Here is a 17,867-nt window from a genome sequence, read left to right as displayed (position 1 = left end):
AAAACGAAATTTCTTTGCCATTTTGAAAGCACACTTACTACTCTTTTTTTTGGCAAGTGAGAAGTACTTTTACAATCTGACACATTTCTAATCCACTTTTCATATTCTCAAAAAAGCACATGTCCAAACAGCTTTTTGAGACCAGCAACATGTGTAACCTGGGTGACTGACTACACTCCAGCAAGGGCAACCAGCCTTAGTGATGCTGAATGTATTTGCATTACTGACTGCAACCTCAAACCCCACTCGGTTGTGAATACTGTGCATGATTCCACAGGATAAGCAGCTGGCTGTGTGCTAAGAGTCTGCTTCTGCACAAAAATAATAGCTCCCCCTTTCCATATAATGCAACTGTAAAATTACCAGAGCAATACGCAATAAATCTCTGCCTGTAATTCCTCTTTGCACACAGAGTCATGTTTTCATATTAGTCAGAAAACGAAATTTCTTTGCCATTTTGAAAGCACACTTACTACTCTTTTTTTTGGCAAGTGATAAGTACTTTTACAGTCTGACACATTTTGAAACCACTTTTCATATTCTCAAAAAAGCACATGTCCAAACAGCTTTTTGAGACCAGCAACATGTGTAACCTGGGTGACTGACTACACTCCAGCAAGGGCAACCAGCCTTACTGATGCTGAATGTATTTGCATTACTGACTGCAACCTCAAACCCCACTCGGTTGTGAATACTGTGCATGATTCCACAGGATAAGCAGCTGGCTGTGTGCTAAGAGTCTGCTTCTGCACAAAAAAAATAGCTCCCCCTTTCCATCTAATGCAACTGTAAAATTACCAGAGCAATACGCAAAAAATCTCTGCCTGTAATTCCTCTTTGCACGCAGAGTCATGTTTTCATATTAGTCAGAAAACGAAATTTCTTTGCCAATTTGAAAGCACACTTACTACTCTTTTTTTTTGGCAAGTGATAAGTACTTTTACAGTCTGACACATTTTGAATCCACTTTTCATATTCTCAAAAAAGCACATGTCCAAACAGCTTTTTGAGACCAGCAACATGTGTAACCTGGGTGACTGACTACACTCCAGCAAGGGCAACCAGCCTTAGTAATGCTGAATGTATTGGCATTACTGACTGCAACTTCAAACCCCACTCGGTTGTGAATACTGTGCATGATTCCACAGGATAAGCAGCTGGCTGTGTGCTAAGAGTCTGCTTCTGCATAAAAAAAAATAGCTCCCCCTTTCCTACTAATGCAACTGTAAAATTACCAGAGCAATACGCAATAAATCTCTGCCTGTAATTCCTCTTTGCACACAGAGTCATGTTTTCATATTAGTCTGAAAACGAAATTTCTTTGCCATTTTGAAAGCACACTTACTACTCTTTTTTTTGGCAAGTGATAAGTACTTTTACAATCTGACACATTTCTAATCCACTTTTCATATTCTCAAAAAAGCACATGTCCAAACAGCTTTTTGAGACCAGCAACATGTGTAACCTGGGTGACTGACTAAACTCCAGCAAGGGCAACCAGCCTTAGTGATGCTGAATGTATTTGCATTACTGACTGCAACCTCAAACCCCACTCGGTTGTGAATACTGTGCATGATTCGACAGGATAAGCAGCTGGCTGTGTGCTAAGAGTCTGCTTCTGCATAAAAAAAAATAGCTCCCCCTTTCCATCTAATGCAACTGTAAAATTAGCAGAGCAATACCAAACAGCTTTCTGAGACCAGCAACATGTGTAACCTGGGTGACTGACTACACTCCAGCAAGGGCAACCAGCCTTAGTGATGCTGAATGTATTTCCATTACTGACTGGAACCTCAAGCCCTAAAAGTATTCCTTATTTATACCAGTACACCTTAATTTATGGTGAAAACAAAGTCCATATTATTTTACATGTTCCTCACATTTAAATTTCTCCCAAAACACAAAATGATAAACACAACTTCAACAAAAGGAATTCCAATGCTATTATTCATTTCTTAATTTACCATATACATCCCCTCTCAAACTCTTAACTCACCTTTAAAATTAGTTAGTTGTGAAAGAAATGTGGCACTCAAACAGCAGATTATCAGAGCCAGGATCTCTGTTCTGTACACCTCTCTCCTCTCAGCAGAACCAGATAATGGCAATGTTTCCCTCTCCTTTTCCACACATATACATGTTAGTTTCAAATATCAGTGCTTCCCCCTTTTTTTCAAATGTAATCGCACATTTCTATTGGTTGAAAACCAACCCTTTTCAAAAAGTACCCTTCCCCCAACTTGACTTCTGCCTAGTACCCTTCCCCCAACTTGACTTCTGCCTGCTACCATAGCAACAGCTCATGGAACACTGCTGTGTGGTGTCAGGTCAGAAGTTCAGCAGACAATGTTTCATTTTCAAAGTGCAAGAGTGCTTGACTTTTAAAACCTAACAGCAAATCCATAGTACTGTTCTTTGGTAACACATTTTTCTTTACCAATACAAATCATGCTTCTATAAATTGACACACACTGCCTAGTTTTTAGTGTAGAATGGTATGAAACAGCCAATCAGTTCTTTTTATTTAAAAAAAATATGTATGCCTCCATTTCCAAACTGTCTTTCATTTCTTTTTACCATTCTACTGAATTACACCTCCTGAGTGCATCCAGATCTCCTTGGAAGATGTTCACAGTGTGGATTGTAGGGCACAGTTATGTCTTCTGGAGTGAAAAGTATGCAGAGAAAACAGGTATGGTGAGAGACCTTGCTTTGCCAAATGTAGACATTAAATGGATTGGTCAGAGAGGGTTAAAGTGGCACCAATTGATGCCATTGGTGAAATCCTTCATGCAAATCCAACACCCTGACCTCATAATAGTGCACTGTGGTGGCAATGACCTAGGTTCTTTGACTGGGGTAGGTCTGGAAATGCTTATGAAGGAGACCTTTGCACAACTGTTTTCACTTTTCCCTAAAACTGCCTTTGTGTTTTCTAACATATGCCAAAGGCAAAAATGGAACTGGTCCAATCATTTTTGTCCACAGATTGACAAAGCAAGAAAGCACGTCAACAAATCTGTTTCTGCTTTCCTCCGTGACTATGGTATGGGTTCCATTTACCACAACAACTTGCGTTACGACATGCAAGACATTTATAGAGGAGATGGTGTACACTTCACTGATGAAGGGAACAGAGTCTTCCTCTTGAACCTTAGACTCTGCATCGGTACTTACTTGTAGGTACCACTAAAAAATCACTTAATAAACACAACGGCTCTTTTTAGAGCCCCCTAATATCTAAACACTTAAATCTGCATTTAATTTCATTTCTTTTTTCTTTTTTACCGTACGCGTACGGTGAGCTTACCGTACGCGTACCCCGCGATTTTTTTTAAAATTAATAATTTTTTTTTTGTACTTTTCTGTCCTTCTTTGACCCCCTTTCAAATGTTAGGGGATCTGTAACTCTCTTCCTTGCCCCCTTTTCAAGTTATCACCCTTTATTTTCTCAGTGAAACACACAAAATGGCGGCCGCCGCTTCCTGGTTTCGACCGATTCGAATGTTTACTAAGATCTAACAGCCAATCAGAATCGCGCTCGCGCACGTCACCGTACGCGTACGGTAAGCGCACGGTAAGCGCACCGTAAGCTGGCTCAGATATATATATTGATTTAAAGGCTATTTTCTCAGGAACTACTGAACAGATTTACACCAGACCTACAAAAGGCACTTCCTTGACCTGAGGACTACCTCTCTGCCAAATTTCAAGGAACTCCGTTCAGCCGTTCGGGCTGTAGCTGTGTCTAAAGGTCCTATGGAAAAATGCATGGGAAAAACGCGTTTTGGGACCCCCCTTTTATCTCGGCCCCCGCTTGACGAATCCCCCCGAGACTTTCAGGGTAGGAGCGGAGCGTAGCGCCCCATTAGTTTTGAAAATTTCGCGAGGATTCGTCGACCGGCGCCAAAGTTATTCAAAATAGAATGTTGCGGTTTTCCTATGGAAAAGGGTCCTAACTATAACTACCTACTGGCGACCGCCAGTAGGTAATATATATATATATATATCATTACTTAAATGATTCATTGGCCGAGAAAGATTCAGTTTATCATATTCTGGATATATATATATCACCCAGCCTAAGTAATATTAATGAGGCAATATATTTGTATTACATACTTTTTTTTTATCACATACGTGTGTGTGTGTGTGTATGTGTGTGTGTGTGTGTGTATATATATATATATATATATATTGCATTGATGGGATCTAATTATTTGTATTTTTAAAGTCCTTTTTAAACCTTTATTATTGCATTGTTGGGATCTATTCATTTGCATTTTTAAAGTCATTTTTAAACCTTTATTGTGTTGACTAAGTACATGAAGTTTTCATACTGTTTTCTTTATTTCATTAATTTTTTTCTAATCTATTGTAGATTCAGAATATGAACAACATAATCACTTTTCCACTGGACAGTTTGCTGAAGGGAGATTTAAAAGGAGTAAAAGGGGTAGGTGATGTTGAAACGTGGGATGTTATGGGTTATAATAGGTGTATGGTTAATATACAAAAATGTCTTCACAGGGCAGAGTCAGAAGCTACTGTTTTTATGTATTGACGAAACTTAGAGCCTGATGTGCTAAAGGTTTTGAGGTCACAAAACCCACAGTAATGAAAATCTGAGACTTTTTAGCCGCAGACTACCAGAAGCAATGCACTATAGGTAAATTGACAGTCAGTCATTTCTTTTGGACTTGCAGTGTGGACGAAGGGGTGTTCCACCTTTTGTGAATGCCAGTGGCTTGTTTCAGTGGTTTACAACCACAACTGTAGTCCGAAACCATTGATGCCATGAGTGACAGCATCCATCTTGTCAATGTTTCTATGGGCACAGGTAGGAGTATACATTGGTGCAGGAGACTGCAGCATGCTCCGCCCCCTGCCTTTCACTGAATGCCTATTTTATTTCTCCATTGCAAAGGGACTGCAAGAAGTGCATGGATGAGGTTTGCAGCCAGCCCTTCACCACAGATCCCAGCCGAAGTAGTAATAATGAGGAAATTGTCAGGTTTTCCCAACCTTTCTTTTTTCACACTTTTGCAACCTATGAGTTTATAATATAGGGGCTGAGTACATCTCTCACGTCTCAAAGAGAGAGACTGATCGTAGCGGAATGCAAAAGTGATCTGCATTCAGCCTAAGACATTCAGATGATTACTTAGCTTCAAACCTGATGGACAACGACCAAGGTATTTCTCTTTTAGGTCAGGTAGTACAAGAAGATGTTTCTGTACGTCATGGTGTAGCTACCAGCTCCACACAACCGAATACCCCAGGGAAACTTATAGGAAATCAGAAAAAAAAGTTTTAATTATTTTTATTGGACACAAAGAGAACGGCATTTCTCATTACGTGACATATATTATCTCAACTAGACAGTACTATTGTGACAAATCAAAACGACAGGTCAGGGAGGTAGGGATACAGGGTGTAAGAGGCTCCTCCAGAGACGAGACAGCGGGCTGGACACAAATATTTCCTCTATATACATTCCATTTGTCCCAAATTGCAAACCAGTTTTTGGGACATCCCCGTGCTACATACACTGTTTTTTCCCTCAGCATGCACCAATCCATATCTGCCTTCCAAGAAGCTAATATTGGTGACACACCAGATCCCCCCCAGTCAGGCAATATTCCGCTTGGCCACCATCAGGCCCAGCCTAACCCAAGTTTTTCTCCTGCTGTTCGCAACAGTAGGCTCCCATACATTTAATAAACATCGTTTGGCTTCTGGCTGGAGCCCCACACCAAGCACCTCATTTATACATTTGTGTATCCCCCTCCAGTAATTCTGGATAGTGACACATTCCCATATTATGTGTAGTAAGGTACCCTCTTGGCCGCATTGTCTTCTGCACATCCCATCAGACTCTTACCCCATGCTAACGAGCCTGGCCCCTGACACGTAAATCTTGTGCAGGATCCTTAATTGAACCAGGCAGAGTCTGGAAGAGATTGCCACTTCTTTGGGGGAAGACCATGTCTCCTGCCATTCTTCATCATCAAGTTCTATCCCGTCTCTCTTCCACCGCCCCCTGGTCTGGACAAGTGGATCAGAGGTGTTGGTTTTTTTTTTTTTTTTGCAGTTTTGGTGGTTTCTTTTACAGGCTATTGTTTTTTTTTTTTTTTTTTAAACCGTTTATTGCAATCTCAAGAATATACAAGTATGGGCCTACAACCTTTCGGCCAGCCGCTAGAATGACAGGAGCATATGACATACGTACAGAAACACTTGGCGTTGCAAAGGAGCAAAATAGGAGGTACAAGCGTCGTGGGCCACATCACTCTGACCCCACAATACGGTTTCATTTTATACAAACAACACAAAAACCACACCCGCAAGGCAACCTGCAATCGAAAGTAACAGCACGTGCTCCCCGAATGGGGGACCCCAGCCATCCACAGGAGTCTAAAGAGGGGAAGGGGAACAAATCGAGGACTGGGGGAATTCCGTGCTCAGGGCTAGGGAAAGGAGTCAACTAAGGGGACGGGGCTGGTGAGGCCGCAGGCAGCAGTGGTGGCGCGCAGATACCCCCGCGGTAGGCGTTCCAAGGGCCCCATACTTTCACCCAGGCCCCAGGCTTACCCCTCGCCACATACACCACCTTTTCTCGGAACATGCACCAATCCATGTGTTCTTTCCAGGCCGACACCGCCGGGGGCCTCTGGGATCCCCACAGCTGAGCAATGTCACGCTTAGCTATCATATATCCCAGAGTCACCCATCGCGTCTGCGGAACCGAGTAATCAGTTGGTTCCCACACATTCAGCAGGCATCTCCTCGCTTCAGGCAGCAGCTCGACATGCGTAACCACTCGCAGGACCTCATGCACACCACGCCAGAATCGCTCCACCTTCGGGCATTCCCACAAAATATGCAAAAAAGTCGCCAAAGCACCACACCCACGCTTGCACAACCCATCCTCAGCATAGCCCATACGCAGAAGCCTTGGCCCCGTCATGTAAACCCGATGGAGTATCTTAAGCTGGACGAAGCGAAGGCGAGCCGGTATGGCCACCTCCTTCGGAGAGGCCACCGCGGAAATCCAGTCTTCGTCGTCCAACTCCAGCCCGTCGGCAACCCAAGCCTCGCGGGGGCCAGTCAGCAGGCCCGAGCGGTCATTAATCAATTTTTTGTAAATAAGGGAGATCGTGCTGTCCGGAACGTGGCCATCCAGCACTCTATCCTCCAGGGGGGAAGACTCCGGGATGGAGGCGACGTCCGGGAAGACTGAGCCCAGTGCGTGACGGACCTGCAAGTACCGAAAGTATTCACTGCCCTGCAGCTGAAACTCCGTCTGCAGCGCCTCGAATGTTTTAAATCCCCCTCTCGTCCAGAGGTCCCCCACTTTACTGATGCCGATCGTGTCCCACTTCTCGAAGCCCTTCGAGGTCCACAGGGAGCCCAATCTCTCGGACGCGTACAACGGTGATGCCCGGGTCAAACGGTCCTTCCACCCCATAGCTGCGTTAGCCGCGTGCCATACTCGTACCATGACACGCGTAGGTCCCGTCAGACGGGGGCCGGGCGCGCCAGAGTAGAGCGCTCGATTATAGTCGCCACCAGGCAGGAGCATCTTGTCCATTTCAAATGCCGGGTTTAAGGCGGGCCCGTAAAGGCCATGATTAATTGCAGCTAGCTGGGAGGCCCAGTAATACCGTTTAATATCCGGGAGGGCAATCCCCCCGTCGTACCATGGGAGCGTCAACTTCGCCAGGGCAATACGCGGCCTCCCGTCCCAGAACAGGTGGCGCTGTAGACTCTCCACCTCACGGAAGTAGCGCGCCGGGACTAAATCCATAGTGTTCTGGAGAGCGTACAGGAAGCGTGGCAACGACATCATCTTAAACAATGCCGAGCGGCGAAAGCGGCAGGCGCCGCCAGCGCGCGACGTCCTCCTTCAAGCGCTGGAGGGGGGGAAGCAAATTCCGCTCGTAGCGGGCCTCCGGGTCCAGAGTAATGTAAACCCCCAGGTACCGAAACCCCTGTGAGGCACTCTGAATCGGACAGCCCTGCGGGAGGACGGGAGCCTCCCCGGAAAGCACATACACACATGATTTAGCCCAAGGCCTGAGTTGCGACCGAATGAGCGCAAAACATCAACCAGGACAATCAGTGATTTACGCGGGGAGGCTAGGTACAAAAGGATATCGTCAGCGTATAGGGACACGCGGTCCTCATACTCGGGGGTCCAACGGAGACCACGGATGGAAGGGTGCCACCGCAGCCACTCCGCCAGGGGTTCCAAGGCCAGCGCGAACAGGAGCGGCGACAAGGGACAGCCCTGTCGCGTGCCCCGTCCCAGCTCGAATGGGACCGATACTCTTCCATTCACCACCACCTGCGCCAATGGGCCCGAATACAACAATTTGACCCAGCTAATGAACCCCGGGCCAAATCCAAACTTCGCCAGCATAGCCCAGATGTATGGCCACTCGAGCGTGTCAAACGCCATGGTGGCGTCTAAGGACGCCAATATGGCCGGCTCCCGCACAAACGGGACACGCGCGAGCACCCCGTGCAAGCGCCGCAGATTAAGGGCCGTGTTGCGATGGGGAATAAAGCCGGACTGGTCTTGGTGGACCAGATCGCCCACCACGCCGACCAGCCGGTTGGCCAACACCTTGGCGAGGGTTTTGGGCTCCGCATTCAAGAGCGAGATAGGCCGGTAGGATGTAACCCGGTCTCGAGGTCTCCCTTCCTTGTGGATCACCACAATTGTAGCCAGACGTTGGTCCGGCGGGAGGGAGCCCAGCGAGTGGGCCGCCAGGAACATCGCACGGAGGTGGGGTGCCAGTACATCCGGTCGCAGCTTATACAGCTCGATAGGGATGCCGTTCGGGCCCATGGCCTTGCCGGATGCGACCGAGCGTATGGCGAGGGCAATTTCGTCGGAGGTAGGAGCGGCATCTAACGACACCCTGTCCTCCACCGAAAGGGAAGGCAGCGCGATATCCCTAAGCAGGGCATGGGAATCCTCCTCCGAGCAGGGAGAAACCGGGGAATACACCTCGCGGAAATAATCCGCGAAGCAAGAGACAATGTCTTCTGGCTCGGTGACACGCACACCATCCGTCCTCTCAATCAGCGGGACCACACGACTCGCTCTCTCCTTTTTATCCAACCATGCAAGCAATTTACCAGCCTTATCACCCACATCATACAGTCGCCCCTGTTGCTCTCTATAGAGGCCCCTGGCCGCCTCCGTGACGAGGGCCCTGTAGGCCGCCTGCTTAAGTTGTAGGACATGTAGTGCAGCATCCGTCACCCCACCCTCTAGATCACCCTCCAATTCAGCGATTTCGGCCTCCACCCGGGTCACCTCCTCCTGCTCGCGCCTCCGGGCATGGGAAATAAAGGAGAGGGCCTCCCCTCTAAGAACTGTTTTGAAGGCTTCCCACAGGGAGATAGCCGAAGGGACGGACCCCGCATTCTCATCGAAATACCGCTGCAAGGATTTAATCAAATCAGCGCGAATGGTGGGGTCGCGCAGGTACCAGGCATTGATTGGAGCTACTCTGCCCTCCCCCCTCGGGAAGACATCAATTTGCAACAGGAGCGGGGAGTGATCTGAAATACCCCGCGCCAAATGGCGCACCTCTCCTACCCTCCCAACATAGGCCGCAGGGACAAGGACATAATCAAGCCGTGAGAGGCTACCATGGGCACCCGAGTGGAAAGTGTACTGCAGCTGCGTGGGATGTTTTAAACGCCAGCAGTCCACCAATCCCAGTGTATCTAAGAAGCCGGACAGCCACGCCTGCGCCCGGGGGAGGTCCCTAGGGGGGTGACGATCCACGGTCCCGCATTGAAGTCCCCCCCCAACCACCAGAAGCCCCCCCGGAAGGTCAAGGAGGAGGCGCCCTAGGTCTGCAAAAGTCGTAGACTGTAACCCCGGTGGGACGTACACTGAGACAAAGACAACTACTTTACCCTCCATTCTCCCCACTAAGACAGCGCACCTCGTCTATTTCCAACGGGAGCGAGTTCTTCACCATGATGCCCACCCCCCGTGAGCCCGACGTGAAGCCCGAGTGGGCCACCAAGCGATAGCCACGCCGATTCATGGCACAAAAGGAATTACCAATAAGGTGTGTCTCCTGCAGAAAGACCACATCTGGTGAAAGTCTTTTTAAATACTGCAGGACCACACCTCGCTTAATCCTATCCCCCAGTCCGTTAACGTTCCAGGACAATAAAGTCAGGTCCCTACCCCCCATCACATACAGAAGCCATCATTCGTCCCCCGGAGAGCACCTTAAAAATACCAATACAATAAATGGTTTGCCTTGCGGTAAAAACAAACAACACCCCAGATCAGAGGTGTTGTTGACATGCTTTTTGTATGTGTGGGAGATCGTATTTGTGGGCATGTATCCATCTAACAATCTGTCTTCCAATGGCGACGCCTCCGGAAGAGATTCCCCGTTGGATAGGTTGGACATTAGTGCATGTCGCACCTGCAAATAACGGAAATATTCTGAATCAGCTAACTCATACTCTTTCTGTAGGGTGGCAAAGGACAGCACTGCCCTCTTCCGCCAGAGGTCCCCAATCTGTGAGATCCCTATCAAATCCCAGTTTCCAAACCCTTTTGAGGTTCGCAGAGTACCCAATTACTCGGCATCCCACAATGGCGTGGCTTGTGCGAGTCGCCGGTCCCACCCCAAACTTCAGTTCGCCGCCTTCCAGACGTGTACTGCGTTGGGTAGGTCCTGTGAGTGAAGTCTTTACAGCAAGGGAGTAGATGGCTCTATTAAAGTTCCCCCCCCCCCGGAAGTAGCCACTTGTCGATCCTATACCCAGGGTCATCCTCGCATCTATACGTGCAATGGTTAATTCCTGCTAGATGAGCAGCCCAGTAATATTTTCTTATGTAAGGGAGAGCAATGCCCCCGTACATGATAGTACTAGTTTTTCCAAAGCTATGCATGGCCTCCCTTCTCACAACAGCTCTCTCTGGAGGCCTTCAATTTCTTAAAAATAACAAGCTGGGACTGGGTCCAGGTGGTTCTACAAGGCATACAGAAATCGGGGCAAAGCCATCATTTTAAAAAGCGTTGCCCGTCCCAGCAGGGAGAGCTGGAGTGCCTTCCAGTGTGCGACGTCCCTTTTCAGGCGCTGGAGAGGGGGGAGCAGATTCCAGGCATGCCTTGTCTTTGGGTCAGCTAAGATAAAAACACCCAGGTCACGGAAACCGTCCCGGGCCACTCGAATTGGACAGTTCTTTAGGGAGGTTGGGGGCTCACCACTGAGAACATAGATGACTGATTTAGCCCAGTTGATCCTGTATCCTGAGTTCTTCTCGAAGTTTGTAAAAATGTTGATGGCGTTAAGAAGCAAGGCCCTCTGGAAGGCGAGATAAAGGAGGATGTTGTCCGCTTAGAGAGAGATACTGTCCTCCCAGGTGTCTGCCCACTTGAGGCCTCGGATTATCGGATCCTGCCGGATCCATGCCACAAGCGGCTCGAGGGAAAGAGCAAAAAGTAGTGGGGACAATGGACAGCCCTGGCGTGTCCCACGGCTCAACTCAAACACCTCCGACTTTTTTTTTGTTAACCTCTACTTGAGCCAAGGGCTCACTGTACAATAGCCGTACCCATCCAATGAATTCGGACCCGACACCCAGCTTTTTCAGGACCGCAAAGAGATATGCCCATTCGACGGTGTCAAATGCCATTGTGGCATCCAGAGACACCACCGCCGCCGCTTCTTGAATCTTGTTCATCCTGCCCATCACTCCATGAAGACGCCTTAGGTTTAGGGCTGTATTTCGGTGAGGCATAAAGCCCGACTGATCAGGGTGAACTAACTTGCTAAGAACCGGGGTCAGTTGGGTTGCTAACAGTTTGGCCAAGATCTTGGGTTCTGCATTTAGCAGTGAGATAGGTCTATACGACAAGCACCTGTCTCTTGGCTTCCCTTCTTTGTAGATGGTCATTCGGGTGGCTATCCGCTGATCATAAGGAAGGCTCCCCCTCTCCCCACTCTCCTCGAACATCGCTCGCAGGTGTGGAGCAATGGAGTCAGGCTTTAGCTTGTAGAGCTCGATCGGCAAACCGTTTGGGCCCAGTGCTTTACCGGATTGAAGGTTTCTTATCGCCTGCGCGAACTCGTAAATTGTAAAAGCACTGTGTAAAGATTCCCGTTCTTCGACTGACGGGACAGGAAGCTGTATGCCTGCGAGCAGAGCCTCCGAGTCCGTTTCTGGCAAGTCAGTGCTTGAACGATACACTCGGTGATAGTGGTCGGCGAACTCATTTGCAATTGCCTGCGGATCTGTTAAGATTCCCCCCTGCTCGTCTACAAGTTCTGGAACCAGGCGGCTAGCTAATTCTCTTCTGTCAAGCCAGGCAAGTAGCGTGCCTTCTTTATCACCTAAGTTGTAGACTCTGCCCTCCTTTTCTCTGCCAAGAGTTTTGGCCATGTATGTGGCTATGACCCTATATTCTTCCCTCTTGTGTTTAAGTTCAAGCTTCTTGGCTTTTGTGGCGTCTTCTTCCCACTCTACCTCCAGCCGGAGGATGTCTGCTTCCACTTGGACCAGATCTTTCCCTTTTTATTTCCTAACACCTGCTATAAGTGAAAGGGCCTGACCCCTTAGTACCGACTTAAAGGCCTCCCAGAGAGTTTGGGCCGATGTAACCAACCCTGTATTTTCCGAGTAGTATTAGTCTATGGCCCGGAGGAGAGCCCCTCTAACCGCCGGATTTCGCAGATACCAAGGGTTAATGGGCGCAATCTTGCCCATCCGTTTTTCATTGAAGACCAATTCTGCCCAGATGGGGGAATGATCCGAGATACCCCTCGCCAAATGCTGTACCTCTCTGGCACAGCTAATTTGGGTAGCGGGCACCAGAAGGTAGTCGATACGGGAGAGACTATTGTATGCTCCAGAGTGGAAATTGTATTGGCAAGTGGTGGGGTGAAATGCCCACAGACATCCGACAGGCCCAACGGTCCCATAAACTATAAAAGCAATTTCAGCGAGGGACCGATGTCACGTGGGGGATAGCGGTCTGTCATGCCCGACACCACTGAATTGAAGTCTCCCCCCGCTATGAAATGACCATCTGGAATTGACAGAATTACTGCTCCAAAGTCCTTGTAGGTACTGCTCTGTAGGCCTGGTGGGACATATATAGTCATCAGTGATGGCGTCCTGCCCTCCACTGCCCGGATATAGCCACGTACCTGCCCAAGGCGTCCGTCCATGTGTGTTGTATGAAGAGTGAGAAAGACTTTTTGAGCATGATTCCCACCCCACTGGAGCCAGAAGTAAACCCTGAGTGCGCCATCAGCTTGTACCCCCATCTGTTCACGGCCTGGCAAGAATTACCAACAAGATGTGTCGCCTGAAGGAATACTATGGCTACAGGCGACCCTTGACCCTGTCTGCAGGGAGGTTGCCCCCAACGCCGCGCAGCCCCACCTGACTGCGCCCGTGTCTCTGCCCGTGTATCTGCCCAGCTGCCGCTGCCGCTTAGGAAAATCGAGGCCCACCTCCACCCGTAGGCTACCACCTGCGCCTCATCCCTGGTGGCCAGTGGTAGGCCATAGGTTTGCTTTCCTGCCCTAGACTAGCTCTATATTGTACTTGCCTTGTGCCCCTTCTGCTTGTGACCGTCTTCTATTGTATTCTGTGCCTGTATTTTGTGACCGTTCTTCCCTTGTCTTACTGTCACTCTCCCTGCCGCTGCTTCCACTGCGGCCCCGCTCACCCATTCGTCCTTCCACCCTCCCAGCTGCTCCTCCCTCCCACCTCCCCTTTTTATGGCGCCCGTCCGCGCCTGGACCACGCCCAGCGCCAGAACCCCTGGCCTCCATGTACACCACAACGCCCGACTCCGCTACGATGCCAGCACCCTCCACGCACTCAACCCTGGACGAGAACACACCTGCTACCAGGCCACCCCGAAGCGCACCCAAGGACCCTTCACCTGCCGGAACTGCAGCTTCACCAGCATCTGGCCCACTAAACCATCAACCAAAGAACCCAACTACCTCAGATGCATTAGTCTCAACACCCGCTCCAACCGCAAACACGCCTTCGAACTCTGGGACCTACTCGACTCTACCTCTCCAGACTTCGCCTTCCTGACGGAGACCTGGCTGAACCCCACCTCCGCTCCCGACATCGCCATAGCCATCCCGGAAGGCTACAAGTTCACCCGCAGGGACCGTACCAACGGCGTTGGAGGAGGAGTCGCCATCGTCCACAGGAACACCCTCAGAGTCTCGACCAACACCGAAGACACCCTCAGCACAGAAGACACACATGCACTTCCAAATCCACACCGACCCCAACACCACCCTCAGCGGAACCCTCGTCTACAGACCCCCCGAACCCCGACCGCAGTTCAGCGACTCCATCGCCGACTTCATCAACACACACGCCCTAGTCTCCACGGACTACATCCTCCTCGGGGACCTGAACTTCCACTTCAAGAACAACGACGACACCAACGCCCTGATCGAGAACCTCGCCAACCTCGGACTCAGACAGCTCGTGACAACACCCACACACGCCGGCGGCCACACGCTCGACCCCATCTTCACCACAAACCCCCACGACCAGCTAACCACCACCCTCACCCAGAACCCACCCGCCGACTCCACCGCCACCCGCAACCTCAGACAATGGATCGACAACTGCGCCAACACCCTCGCCCCACTCAAGACACCCTCCAACAGCCACACCAGCAAGAAAGCCACCTGGTTCACCGAAGACCTCCAGGCCTCCAAACGAACATGCCGAAAACTGGAGAAGAACTGGCTCCGCGAACGAACACCGGACAGCCACGCAGCCCACAAGAACGCCACACGCAGGCACCATCAACTCATCAGAACCGCCAAGAGGGCCTCATTCAAAGACCGCCTAGATAACAACGCACACAACATTGTGAAATAACTCTCCAACCCCAGCTCCAACACCAACGACATCCCGCCCTCGCAAGACCTCTGCGACTCGCTGGACACCTTCTTCCACCGCAAGATCGCCAACATCCACAACAGCTTCAACGCCACGACCGCCCCGACAACCACCGCCCCCACACAGTCTGCCACAACACATTACGCACACGCCTCCACGCCGCCGGAATCCAAGAGAAGGCCCTGGACTGGAACACGTCCTTCCTCTCCGGCAGAACCCAGATCATCCGCCTCCCCCCCTTCCGCTCCAGGGCCACCGAGATCATCTGCGACGTACCCCAGGGCTCCTCCCTCAGCCTGACGCTGTTCAACATCTACATGGCACCCCTCGTCCACGTCGCCCGACAGCACGACCTCAACATCATCTCCTACGCCGACGACACTCAATTGATCCTCTCTCTCACCAAAGACCCTCACACCGCCAAAACCAACCTCCACGAAGGCATGAAGGCCGCCGCCGAATGGATGAGGAACAGCCGACTGAAGCTGAACTCGGACAAGACGGAGGTCCTCATCCTCGGAAACACCCCTTCGGCCTGGGACGACTCCTGGTGGCCGACCGCACTGGGAACTGCCCCAACACCCACCGACCACGCACGCAACCTAGGGGTCATCCTCGACTCCACCCTCTCCATGACTAAACAGATCAACGCCATCGCCTCATCCTACTTAAACACCCTCCGAATGCTCCGCAGGATCTTTAAGTGGATCCCCACCGAGCCTCGAAGAACAGTCACCCAGGGCCTCGTCACCAGCAGACTGGACTACGTAAACACCCTCTACGCAGGAACGTCGGCCAAGCTCCTGGGACGACTGCAACGCATCCAGAATGACTCAGCACATCTGATCCTCGACATCCCCTGCCGCAGCCACATCACACCCCACCTGAGAGACCTGCACTGGCTCCCCATCAACCAGAGGATAAACTTCAAGCTCCTCATCCACGCACACAAAGCTCTCCACAACACCGGCCCAGTATACCTCAACAGACGCCTCAGCTTCTACACCCCCACCCGCCAGCTCCGCTCCGCCGACCTCGCCACAGTCCCCCGCATCCGAAGAACGACCGCCGACGGCAGATCCTTCTTCCACTTCACCGCCAAGACCTGGAACACCCTCCCCACCAACCTACGGCAGACCCAAGACCTACTGGACTTCAGAAGACTTCTCAAGACCTGGCTCTTCGATCAGTAGCAGCACCCTCTCCCCCCCTCCCCCAGCATCTTGAGACCCTCACAGGTATGTAGTGCGCTTTATAAGTATCTTGATTGATTGATTGATGTCCGGGGAATGCCTCTTAATATGTTGCAAGACAATACAACGCTTCACTTAATCCCCCAGACCTTTGACATTCTAGCTCAGAATCCTGAGACCCTTATCCCAGTGTGTTGGCAGTTGCATACCTGTGGACTAGCGATTCCCTGTACCTGTCCATTGAGAGTGAGTGCTGTCTTCTTTGAACATTGAACAACCATTAACACCCCCCCCCCCCTTCCAACCCGAAATCCTCCCTCCCTGCTCCCCTGCACTCCGGGCCTTGAACTGCCCAGCAAACAAACTATGCAGAGTGCCTGTCGCTTATTCATTTAACTAAAAGAAGTAAACTGTGGGGGTAAAGGTTCCACCACCTCGATCCCCGGTAATTAAGTGTTCATATCCTCCCTGTGGGGGGACACCCTAGATAAAGGACACTATTGGATAACCTGTACTGCAGCGGAGCGCCCGCACGGGAGGATCACCTCCCTACATCCCTCTCATCTACGGTATACATACAATTGAATAAAAAGGAAATCTATTTTTGTTGATTCTACTAACACTGCAAAACATAGTCTGTGTAGTGTACCAGATCTTGACCTCTTCTTAGTGTAACATGTGTTTATCTTAAAGAACGCCGGGCCCTTACCCACCATAAAGGGGCTTGTTTCTTCATGGGGCCCGCTCATGAGTGGGCTCAGACTTATAAGTTAAGAGAGTTCATGTATTGAATGTAATCATGCTTCCACTAGGAATCCCTATATTTGGTGGTGCGGGTGTTTGCTAGGGTATGGTCAATTGAGGGATCTAAAGGGAAAGTTAAAATGTACCTAATAATCAACCGGTACTTTAATTAGTCTCGCTGTCTGATATGGTTAAAAGTTAGAAACATGGGGATATATTTAACCCAAACAGTAAATAGACCTGTAACAGCACCTGTCTAGTGCCCTTGTCCGGTCCTAAAAATGACCAAACATAAGTGCCATGCGAGTTTCCCCAGGGTATTCTGTAGCGTTGTTTGTAATACTAAAAGTAGGCAATACCCTTTTAGTTTTTCTTCCTCTGTTGAATGAGGAATTCCTAGCACCATAAACACCGAAAACCGTTTCATAAGATCATTCCAAAAAGCAAATCTCAACAAGCAATTTACCATGCGAGGTAAAGGAACATTGCCTGAGGCTGTATGCTGTGTTCTGGTATAAACAGGCCATCTGAATAGAAATGCCTTTTCTCAAGTTGTTCCATGTCACATCTGTATTGCTTATTCGTTTTTGTTTTGTTTCTTGATATTCTGATCCTGCATTTGCAATTGGTCGAGCAAAATTACTACACCCAGAATGCAAAAAAATTAAATAAAAAAAAGAACTGAGTCAACTACTCAGACGCGACATTGGATAGCATGAAATGTCTGGATTTGTCAATATATTCTTGTCCTGCCATGTGATTTTGAGCATTTTTATTTGAAGACCAGGGATTTCACCAAGATGTGAATTCCACTGTGTAAATGATCAAGATATGCAGCTGTTTTGTATTTGTATTCATTATTGTTTTTGTAAGAAAAACTGCAAAGATACATGGCAATGAAATGCGTTTTCCGTGAAAGTTCCCAGGGCATTTAACTCCACTGTCCTCCAAAAACAAACTTGCAGCTTGTACTTCCCTTTAAAGGAAAA

At 49.4% G+C, this 17,867-nt stretch overlaps 1 protein-coding gene across 5 annotated transcripts in view; it reads left to right on the top strand.

The window, feature by feature from the left end:
- The window catches only part of ASAP2 (ArfGAP with SH3 domain, ankyrin repeat and PH domain 2), a 1,162,669-nt gene that overhangs the window by 227,894 nt on the left and 916,908 nt on the right, over window positions 1-17,867 (top strand). For 4 of the 5 annotated variants that reach the window (XM_085610735.1, XM_085610732.1, XM_085610734.1 and 1 more), the window contains exon 4: window positions 4,382-4,456. The exons of the other annotated variant lie outside the window; for it this stretch is intronic. In XM_085610735.1, coding sequence (XP_085466861.1) covers window positions 4,382-4,456 — 75 coding nt within the window. The remainder of the gene's footprint in view (window positions 1-4,381; window positions 4,457-17,867) is intronic. 5 annotated transcript variants of the gene reach the window in all.

Source organism: Triturus cristatus, chromosome 6 (genome assembly GCF_964204655.1).
Source record: "Triturus cristatus chromosome 6, aTriCri1.1, whole genome shotgun sequence".
Lineage (NCBI taxonomy): Eukaryota > Metazoa > Chordata > Amphibia > Caudata > Salamandridae > Triturus > Triturus cristatus.
Note: the sequence above shows the minus strand (reverse complement) of the source record. Positions and strands in the feature narration are given on the sequence as shown.